The sequence below is a fragment of the Nyctibius grandis genome, chromosome 1, assembly GCF_013368605.1.
Source record: "Nyctibius grandis isolate bNycGra1 chromosome 1, bNycGra1.pri, whole genome shotgun sequence".
In the NCBI taxonomy this organism is placed as follows: domain Eukaryota; kingdom Metazoa; phylum Chordata; class Aves; order Nyctibiiformes; family Nyctibiidae; genus Nyctibius; species Nyctibius grandis.
In genome coordinates this window covers 57,179,285-57,189,722 of record NC_090658.1, presented here as the reverse complement: position 1 = coordinate 57,189,722, position 10,438 = coordinate 57,179,285, and the positions used below count along the sequence as shown (strand labels likewise).

General features: G+C 41.5%; 1 protein-coding gene across 1 annotated transcript; it reads left to right on the top strand.

Annotated features, from left to right (window-relative positions):
* Nucleotides 1-1,157: 1,157 nt before the first annotated feature.
* SOD2 (superoxide dismutase 2) lies at nucleotides 1,158-9,431 on the top strand. Its single transcript, XM_068409059.1, has 5 exons — nucleotides 1,158-1,246; nucleotides 2,370-2,572; nucleotides 6,900-7,016; nucleotides 7,397-7,576; nucleotides 8,905-9,431. The coding sequence occupies exons 1-5, from the start codon at nucleotides 1,218-1,220 to the stop codon at nucleotides 9,048-9,050; spliced, it is 675 nt and encodes a 224-aa protein (XP_068265160.1). The 5' UTR covers nucleotides 1,158-1,217; the 3' UTR covers nucleotides 9,051-9,431.
* The last annotated feature ends 1,007 nt before the right edge of the window (nucleotides 9,432-10,438 follow it).

Here is a 10,438-nt window from a genome sequence, read left to right as displayed (position 1 = left end):
TGGAACACTTACTGCAAAGCATTGGTGAATTGCAGTATAGTAATACATAGAGAAATGCTAAAACCTGTAATATTCACGTTCTTGCCTGGCTGTCAATGCCTATATTGTGACATTTTATTGATCACCGATAAATACAACATATTTCTCTTTAAAATTAGGTACTGCCTAAATCTTGCTGTATATATTTTCAGCATTCAGGGGAAAATCTTGTTTCCAAACCTCCTGTTGATTTTGGACAATTCACCTTTTATCGTATCTATTGATAAAGCAATTATTTTCACTGCTCAGATTTCCAGAGTGCTGCTGGCTGACAGGTGGAAGTAAATCAACATGGTTTTCTAGGGTCCTTCAAGCAGCGGGGGGACAGACACACACTGCTGTACGGTGCCTTGTAGCAGGCTGACGGTCCCCGTGTGGGTGTCTCCAGGTGGGTTTCGTGGTGATTTCCAAGATAAGGTAATTTATTTTCAAGAAGGTTGTTCAGACCTAAACCCCACTGAATTTTTGTAACTTGTGGTTTTTATAGTCTGATAAACGTAGGTTCTGTAAGATCTTGGAATATACGTGTTCATTTAAAAAGACAGAAAACGGAAGACTGAGGGTTTTGTGGTTACAGAGATGATTTCCATACAATTCAAATTTTACTTCATGTTTGTCTTGTCTGCAGAGTGCTTCCTAACTCCGAGGGAAGAGTTCTCCTTGCTGACCTTTCTGCAGAACCAATTTTTAATGGGTCTTTGAACTCATTTGCTCTAACTATGCAGATTATTTTAGCTGATGGGGTTAAGGTACCTGAATGAAGGATTCTCATCAGCACTAAAGGCCGCTGAATTGCTACCAGGAGGAAAACATGGTGGGAAACAAGATGTGCACAAAAATGAGGAAAAGAACAGAAATTAACCAAAAAAGTAGTAAGTTGTAGACAAAATAGCTGAAAAGGTATTTGTAAGCGCTATTGGTCCCGTCAGTAAACTGACAGAGCTTAACAGAGAGGTAAATCAGAGCTTAGTAGAGATGTTTTGTGCCGCTGGACCCTCTCCGGTGCCCAACAACCCTACAACAAGCCTCAGCAGCTGAGGAGAGCGAGGCCCCACGCCAACCGACTTTCCATGGCAGCGAAGCTCGGCCCCCTCAGCTGCCGCGAGGCGGGCGGTGCCGAGGGCGGGCAAAGACGCGGTTGCGCCGTCGGCGTAGCGCCCGGCTGCGAGTGAGGCGCCATGTTGTGCCGCCTTGCCTCGGCGGGCAGGTGAGAGCCGCACCGCGGAGGGGTGGGGGGAGCGAAATGTCGGTTGGAGCCCCGCAGCGTGAGGTGGCGGCCGGACCGCCCTCGCCCTCCGCGGCAGAGCGATGGGCGGGAGGGGAGGAGGAGGCGGAGGAGGTGGAGTCGCCCCCTCCTCGCCCTATCTGCGGCTCCCCGCCATTTCGGGAGGAGGGAGGTCGCGCTGCTCAGCGGCCGGGGGGCTGCTGGCGGGTGTCCTTTCACCCTCCCAGGTTCCGCCCTCGCTCTCCGCAAAGGCGCTCTGGTCGCCTGACATGGTGCTGCCCGATCCTCTCGTCTTTCCTAGACAGGGTCGCCGCACTTGGCTGCCCTTTAGGGCTCCGAGGGTTTTGCTTTTGGTTTGTCCCTGGTTTATGCCAAGGTCACCAGCGAAACATAAAAGGGCCTCAGGGGCTGACCTTCCTCCCGGTCCAGCGGTTCTCCTTTCATCGTGGTCGCTGTTATGTCTCATGACAAGTGCGAAGTCTTAAAATGGGGGTGACCAGAACCTGCATGGTTTTCTGTGCTGACATCGCGCTGCCCTGTTGTCACGCAGCGTATGGTTTTCGAGTACCCACCATAGGGACAGGGAGGCACGTGTGTTGGTGTTAATGCCAGAGAGATTCAGTCCTGGGAACCCAGTGACTGTGTGGGTTTTTCAGCCTTTTTGTTACCCAGTACAGGGACCCTGTGGATAGTGAGGGAAGGACACTTCAGGGACATCTTTGCTTCTGTATATAATGAATAAAGATTAGGTGAAGCTTTGAATGTCAGCAGGTTACTGCTGGCTTTCCATTCCTACCCCCACCTTTGCCTTGCCTGTATGCATGGAGGGTGTGTGACTCTTTGCAGTGGCTTGGAGGGCTCAGTTTGAGAAGTGTCAGCTTCACATTGTGAAGCCCTGTGACTTTTATGTGAAGTCATCTTTGCAACTAAGCTACAGAATGTGCTTGCTTTGAGTTCTTGAAAAATGGAAATTTGACTTCTTTACTTAAGATAATCACCCCATGTACTTAAAGCAGCTGATTGTAACAGTCATGGTTTCAGTCTGCTTCACTGGTAAAGCCCAAGTACTGAATAAGACTACTTCTTTCTGTTTTTTCCCTTCTAGAAGCGGTGCCAAGTTGATAGCACCATTGGGATGCTTGGTGTCAAGGCAAAAGCACACTCTTCCTGACTTGCCATATGACTATGGTGCTCTGGAACCTCATATTAATGCAGAGATCATGCAGCTGCACCACAGCAAACATCATGCCACCTACGTGAACAACCTGAATGTTGCAGAGGAGAAATACAAGGAGGCACTGGCAAAAGGTCTGTGTATCTGTAGTCAACAGATGAGACAGAAGCTAGTTGACATAGATGACACAAGAGGAAGAAAAATGGATAGCCCTTAGTTCTAGGGGAAATAGTTTCTTTTAAAAGTTTTGGATTATCTAATTCAAGCTTTCTTTTTTCTTTTGTTCTTTTTTTTAAAATAAAGTGAAATGCTATTAGGAACAAACTTTCATTGTAAGCTTCAGTGGTGCTGTTGATTGGAAACTAGGTGTAACTAAAAAGCATGAATTCTGTTCTCTGTAGTACTGTAACAGTAGAAGAAAATTCATGGATTATTGTGGATTTAGTCCATATTTACATTAGTAACATGAACCAGAGACTGGGTTAATGCGAAACTGCAGTCATTTTACTAAAGAAATACTTTGTAATGAAAGGTTAGCAACAAACTTATATGAAGTATAAAATTTGTGCACCTTGATGGTTTTCACATCAGATGCTCTGCTGATTCTTGTGCAATAATCTTAGTCGCCTACAAATGGAGGTAAGATAAATGTGCTGTTAATGTATGCAACACCCAGTGAAGAGATCTGAATTTGACTGTCAGTTGTGCCATTGGATCAGATTAAGGGGTCATGTAGGTCGCATGCCAGCGTGAGGCACCAAAATACATGTCAAGCCATCATGGTATTTTTTGTTAAGATCTCAAATTGAATCTTGAGATATGCTGACTTCTGTGAAAACTTTACAGTTGTTCTAGCAGGGCTACACTGAAACACATGAAATGCCTTTTTCCAAATCTTTCAGTCTTTTTAGTTGCGCTGGCGGAAGTGTGTGAAATAACATGTATATGTTTTTAAGAAGGTGGAATACTTTCTGAGTTTTTTTTCTGTTGTGATGATCTTTCTAAAGAGTATCAATTTATCTCTAAGAAGTGATTACTTTATGGACTTACTGCTGTGTGGTTGCCAGGTGGCTTCACAGTGTAATTTAACTGCTTGGGCAAAAGTGGGAATTGTCAATATCTGAGTAAATTTGAACCCGCTAGTCCTTGAGAATTGCCAGTGTGCTTGAATAGAGGATGTTGGTTACTTATGAAAGTTTAGAGATTATCAAGTGCCTAAATAAGCCTAAAAATAACTTGTACAGTCTAAATTAATGAACTAATGAGATTCAGGCAGTCAAGTTTGGCTGCTGCTTTGTGCTGCCAGTGGTGGATCCAGGAAAGCTGTATTCCAGAGATCTAATTAGTGCAAACAGAACTGAGAAGGGAACCTGAACTATAAGAAATCGGTATATCTGCGACTGACGTTACATATGCTGTTTAATGACCAAGTCTTCAGCCACTAGTGGAGGTGGAATTTCTAGTTAGCAGGAACATCTGCAGTGCCGTGTATCCTTTGAGGTATTTTTTAAAAATACTATCCTTTGATAGGCTCTCATTGCATGCTTGTGTGGAAATGGTGTATCTCGAGGTACAGGTTAATCTTTCCCTAAGGACTTCGCAGTCATTATTTTGCAAATGGATTGTGTACCCATAGTGGTCATGTACATCAAAGCAGACAAATATTTGCTTGCAATTGCATGTTTGTGTGTTTTGGTTTGGCCTTTTTTTTTTCCTAACTGGTGTCCCAGTATACTGTCTGTGGTATTTTGACCCTCATTAGAAAGACTTCTAAGACCAGGCTTTACAAAAGCACAAAGTCTGAACTGCCACCTCGTTCTCTCAGTATTGTCATTCTTTTCCCATACTTAAAAGCTGAGCATGATCAAAAATCGTTCTGCGCTGCATTTCAGTATTGGGTTACACAGCCCGTCTAACCACTGTCTAGCATCTCTTCTGGATAACAGAACTTTGTCAGTCGCCTTTGTTCAGCAATAGAAAGCAAAGTATTCTCTTCAGATCATCTATAACATGTTCCTCACCTATCTGTATCTGCTTAGAAAACTCAAATAAAAGCTGTCCCGAGTTGAGTCCCGTTGGCAGCTCATTTGAAAACGAGTATGCCGTTCTGTCGCAGGGTGCAGCGCAGGACTTTGTTGTTTGTTTCAGCATAAGCGGGTTCTGTTTATTACTGGTCCGTCAAAATGTACAAGATTTGCTAATTGAAGGGTATAAACTTGAAACTTATTTTCAGTGAAAACTTGTGCCCACCACAACTTTTCCTGCTCTTTTCTGACCATCATGTGACCTGTGGTGCTTTACTTAACTCCTTACAAGGAAACAAATCACTCTCAGCAGGCTGAGAAACTGAGCTGACTGGTCTCTTGGGCACCTCAAAGTTGCCTGTCTTGGTTTACTGAATTGTCCTCTACAGCTGTGTTGAGGAGTGCAGTAAGCTGGAGCAAAGGCCAGGGACTCTGTATACAAATAAATTCCAAGATACTTTCACTGTAACTTAAGGGCAAGTTACTTATTTTGCATTGTCTTTTCCAGTGCAAAGTTCAGCAGGACTGATTTGACAGCACCACAGATACTATGTCTTAAGGACAATGGTCAAATGCCATCTCTGGTTCCTAGTGGTCCTGGGGTATAGGTTCCTCTAAGGAATGGTAGGATAAACAGTGATAAAGACATTAAAGGCATCATGGGTTATTTTTTGATTTCTGGCTTGTGGTATGTTGTATGCTCTGGATGAACTTAGAAGTGTCATTAAGGCATGCAAAATTCAATGAAAATGTCCCAGAGATGCCATTCGGGTGGATATGAGAGATGTCTCATCCTTAACTTGATGCCTGAATTCAGCAAATAGTGTTTGTACTAACTGCATTGGATGCTTTGTTCCAGTCCTGTACCCGTCTGGTTTTGTTGCTCTGGATAATATTAGGACTGGAGATGCAGAGATCTCATGTTAGTCACAGACTGTTCTTTAACTTACAAGTATTTTTCTGAATGGGAAAAAAAATGAAACCATATTGCATGTGAAAGCAAATTTGTGTAGGCATGACATTGTTCTTAAGAAAAGTTTATAGAAAACTTTAGTTTCTGCATCTTAAGGAAAATCTTTACTGTAACAGGGATCATTCCCAAATGATGCCATAGGCGTGTGAGTGAGCTCTACTGTAATTCATTTTAGCAAAGCATTGAATTCTGTATTTTTGGGCAACTTGTGAATCATACTGGAACAGCTTCATCCAGATATTTTTTTTGTATGAAGCTTACCAAGGCTGTTGTAATTTCTGAAGGGTATGAGGAGATAGTCACCATCCCTGGAGGTATTTAAAAGACCTGTAGATGTGTTGCTTAGGGACATGGTTTAGTGGTGGATTTGGCAGTGTTAGGTTTATGGTTGGACTCAATAATCCTAAAGGTCTTTTCCAACCTAAATGATTCTATGATTCTATTAGGGTGAGATGCTGAGAACCTGGAATCTGTGTTAGAACCTTACTAACAGGTGTGCTACTGCTTTGTGGTTTTCCTTCACGTCTGTGTTAAGATGACTCATTTATTGCTATAGGAAGACTTCCACCACTCATTCTGAAAGAGAGTGGAGGAAACAGCTGCCCCCACTGATTCCTTATTAGAGAATGTGTTGGAGTGGTGGAAAAAGCCTTCAAAACCTTTGAAATGTTTCAGTTCTTTCAAAAGCCAAAATAGCATTCAAAAGACTTGTGTTGAAGTGGTGCAACACCATTTATAGCCACAAGGCACCAGTGAATTCTTTAAGGAATATGACATGTTGTGGAAAGGGAGGATGTACAGGCCTGTCTGATCTTGATTTCAGATGCAGGGTTCTGTCATGTGGAGTAAAATGATCTGGGTCACTATCTCTTCCTGCAAGTACCTCCCTCCAAAAAAAAAAAAACCAAACCCAAAACCAAAAAATAGGAGGGAGAAAAACATTTTTTTTGTGCATGTGTTTCCTGTACTCATCAACTTTCTCTGAAGCACAAACTGTTCGCCCTGTAAATTGTTTAAAAAGTTAAAAAATTCTTATTTTGCAAATCAGTGAGCTAATGGGTGAACAATGTTCTTGTCTTGTAGTGGTAATACTGAGCAATTTACAAGTGCTCGGTCCTTAAAATGTTCTGGCTGTACTAGTTGCTTTATTCTGCTGTAGAATGGCAGTAAATCTTATATGTGTAGTATGGGTTGCCTGATAGGTGCAATATTGGCAGATCACCTGTCATTGCAGGATAAGAAAAGGTCAAAGATAAAGAAATCTTTAATGTAGTTTGTCAGTGACTATCTAAAATATGGATAACAGTCACAAACATTATCTTTTCCATAGACATGTTATAGGCTAGTAAGACTTGAAAGATTTTGGAGATCGATGGAGGCCTAGTGGCAACTTAGTGACTGCTATGGTGATGATGATGATGAAGTTTTTATGTATCTATGTATTTTTATCTCCTGCATCCTTAGGTGATGTTACAGCTCAGGTGTCACTTCAGCCTGCACTGAGGTTCAATGGTGGGGGTCATATCAATCACACCATCTTCTGGACAAACCTTTCTCCTAATGGAGGAGGAGAGCCTAAAGGTTAGTGCTTGTTACTATGGTTTATTGCATCAGTTTTAATTGACCAGTAGAACTGATGATCTTTTCTCTCCTTGAAAGAGTCTTTCCTTTTAGACAAAAATGTAAACGCCTGAGTGTCCTGTTGATAGCACTCTGACTGTGTCTTTTGAGAACGGCGTGTTTGACTACTGCACTAATTTCTTTCTAGTCTGCTTGCCCTCTTAAGCAGGTTGGGACAGAACTATTAATTTGTGATGCAACTACTCTGTTTGTCTAGACACTTCCTTCCCACAGAGCCCAGATGCTTCTGCTCCTCTTTCCTTCTATTTCTGGGTGATATCTGGAAATTGAAAGACGTTAAGTACCTGATGTTCTGTGACCTTTCTGTGCTTTTTTTAAAGGAGAATTGATGGAAGCCATCAAGCGTGACTTTGGTTCCTTCGCAAACTTCAAGGAGAAGCTGACAGCTGTATCAGTTGGTGTTCAAGGATCAGGCTGGGGGTGGCTTGGCTACAACAAAGAGCAGGGGCATCTACAAATAGCAGCTTGTGCAAATCAAGACCCTTTGCAAGGAACAACAGGTCAGGTTTCTTTCCTTCCCCTCTGCTTCTCTCTTTGTAGATTTCATAGGCAAGTGTGTGAGATCTGAAAAGGGGTTTGTGGACAAATGCTGAGAAGAAATTGCTGGATAAATAGGACTGGAAAACTGAATATCACTACTAGCAGAAGTGAAAAACAGTTGCAATTTTTAAAACAACATTTGTAAAGCAGGGTTTAAAAACTGTAAAGAGCAGTAGAGTTTAAAGTCTGTCTAGTCAAAGGGGAAATAGATGGGGCATATTGTGAAAGTGCATTCTCTTAGACAGTAGTTTTAGCTTAGGCTCCTTTGGATTATTTCTGAGTAACTGGAGTAGCTTGCCTGTAGTGAGGAAGATTAAGCCTCTTGCCTTTAGATTGTTTTCTCTGGTAAAGGGGTTATTCACAGAACTGTCAGCATAGGCCAGACAGCAGGAAAGGGGAAGGTGCGCATAGTGACTCTTGTTACTGTGTAGGCTGGGTTTAAAATGGAAGGCTTATAAGCTGCTGCTTTAATATTGGTAATGACTGTCAGTTAAATAAGCCAGGCAAGCAGCGTGATACTGGCTGTGATCACTTCTGAAGATATTTTCACTTGCTTAGAGTGACATGGCAGTGATAATGACAGGCTGGACACCCTCCACAGAGGGAAGAGCTCACGGCCAAAGAGAATCCTGCCCGCAGCGGCTGTTTGTCCAAATCCTATTGCAGATATCTTTAAAACACGTTCTGTAGAATTCATTGGGAATGGCAAGGAATTTCATGTATTGTCAGCAGTCTGCATATTGCTTATCAGTAGGAAAAAAAAATAATAATTTTATATGGGGACATAACAGCATAATGTGGGTAAACGTCACTCCTCCGCACCATGAAAACTCCCCATTAAAAATGCAGTGAGAAGGATATTTTAGTGCAAAAGCAAGGAAAGTAATTAGACAATAACTTGTGATTAAAATATTACAAGCAAGCTGGCATGGCAAGAGACTCCTTCATGGTTTAACTTTTCGTGAAATGCATAACTGTGCAAAAGATGTAAACCTTTCAAAAATGACTTTTATCTCGTTTCAGTTATGTCTTCAAGGCAGTTCTAGAGTATTCGTAGGTGTTTTATCTTAATCAGCTCTTTTGGTTTATGCAATATGTGTGTGTGGAGAGCAAACAATTCTTTAAAATGTTGCAATAAGCATCTATGCGCTGGAGAGCTCTGTGTCTCCCTGCAGATAAAGACTCAGAAACTGGGTACAACTTTGGGATGCAATGTAAGACTTTACATGTGAAGCATGTTTTAATAGATTTACAAAATTTATCCTCTGGGGTTTTTCTTTTTTTACAGGCCTCATTCCTTTGCTAGGAATTGATGTATGGGAACATGCTTATTATCTTCAGTATAAAAATGTTCGACCTGATTATTTGAAAGCCATCTGGAATGTGATCAACTGGGAGAATGTATCTTCACGATATGCAACTTGCAAAAAGTAGAGTGGAATTCTTCCACAGACTACTAAAATGTCACCACTTCTACTCTGATACCACTCTTGTAGTAGTGCCTGTGGCTTACAAATGAATTGCTCTACTGCAGAAAACACTTAGCTCATCCAACAAAACCAGTTCATAATCAAGCAAAGTGTCTGTTTGTTTAATTCTGTGAGAGGGATTTACTTAGATTTTTGAAGCTTCAAACTGTTGTGCAGCGAAGGGAGACACTTTAAATAAACTTTTCCATTGCATATAGAAACACAGATCACCTTGCTGAAGCTTATTGAGATAATGGATTTCCTTGTTGCGCTAAAATACCTAAGTGGAAACATGTATTTCATGTTGCTATAAACAAATAAAACTCAAAAGGAGAATCTTCTATAACTGTCCATAAGAGACTAATTTTTAGTAATAGCTGGTCCAGTTAGTTACTTGATTTGAAAATGGTTGGAGAAGAGAAACACCTCTTGTAATTTGTTATATTACAAGGTATGGAGCTTTCTTACAGATTAAAAAGATAGGTGAAAGGGGAAATAGATGTTGCTGTGCCTGCCTGATTTGACTGTCTTCAGTCATCCCTACAATTTCCTGGATCTCTTAAGTGAGATCTTCATGTATTATGCTGATGCACTAGCTTTTGAAGTATTACTTGGGCAAGAGATTACAGTACTGGGTCAGGCTAAATTGTTCATATAGGACTGAATGACAGCATGTGATACTCGTTCCATACCAACTGTTCAAGTATATCCTAAAACGTCCAGTTATAACAAGTTAAAGTTAATACTTGAGGCAGGAATGAAGTATCGTCTGGTCTAAAGGAGCTGGCCCAAAAGGTCTTGAAAAATAAAAGAAATGGTGTGTTTTGTTTTTTTTGCTAATTCTGTTGCAAGTATTTTAGAGTGGATACTACTGGACATACATAGTACCTTGTGTATAAGTTTTCTTTGAGCTTTCTTAGGATGCTCCTTTAAGTTCAGGATGGATTCTCAGGGAAACAAGAAGTAGGCTTACATTATCGTACTGCTAGGCTGCTATTTTGAAGTATCAAGTAAGATTAAGGGAAGAAGTGTTTACAAAGAAAGAAATGCCTTTCATTAGCAGATGCAGGGAGAGAAACTACCACCACCATAGGAACAGTCGTCAGTCACTAACCAGAGCTGTGACTGGTGAGATCGCTCTGTTGCGAATGAAAGCAAGTTGTGCAAACACGGCTTATTTCACATTTAAAGTGTGGTGTGGGTTTTTTTTCCTGCTGTGGGATATCTTTTCTCTAGGCCTACTTCTCATCTCAGATATGCAGCTTGAGCTTCTGCTTAAGTCTGGATTGCTTCATAATCTTATTTAAAACTTGGATCATCATCCTTCATATGCTTGGTTTGCCTCTGAGGGTG

What these genes read in the sequence shown, in the direction of transcription:
- SOD2 (XM_068409059.1), top strand. Translation starts at nt 1,218, where the DNA reads ATGTTGTGCCGCCTTGCCTCGGCGGGCAG. An exon ending in CGCCTTGCCTCGGCGGGCAG is followed by an intron (nt 1,247 to 2,369) that starts GTGAGAGCCGCA and finishes TTTCCCTTCTAG; the next exon opens with AAGCGGTGCCAAGTTGATAG. An exon ending in TGGAGGAGGAGAGCCTAAAG is followed by an intron (nt 7,017 to 7,396) that starts GTTAGTGCTTGT and finishes CTTTTTTTAAAG; the next exon opens with GAGAATTGATGGAAGCCATC.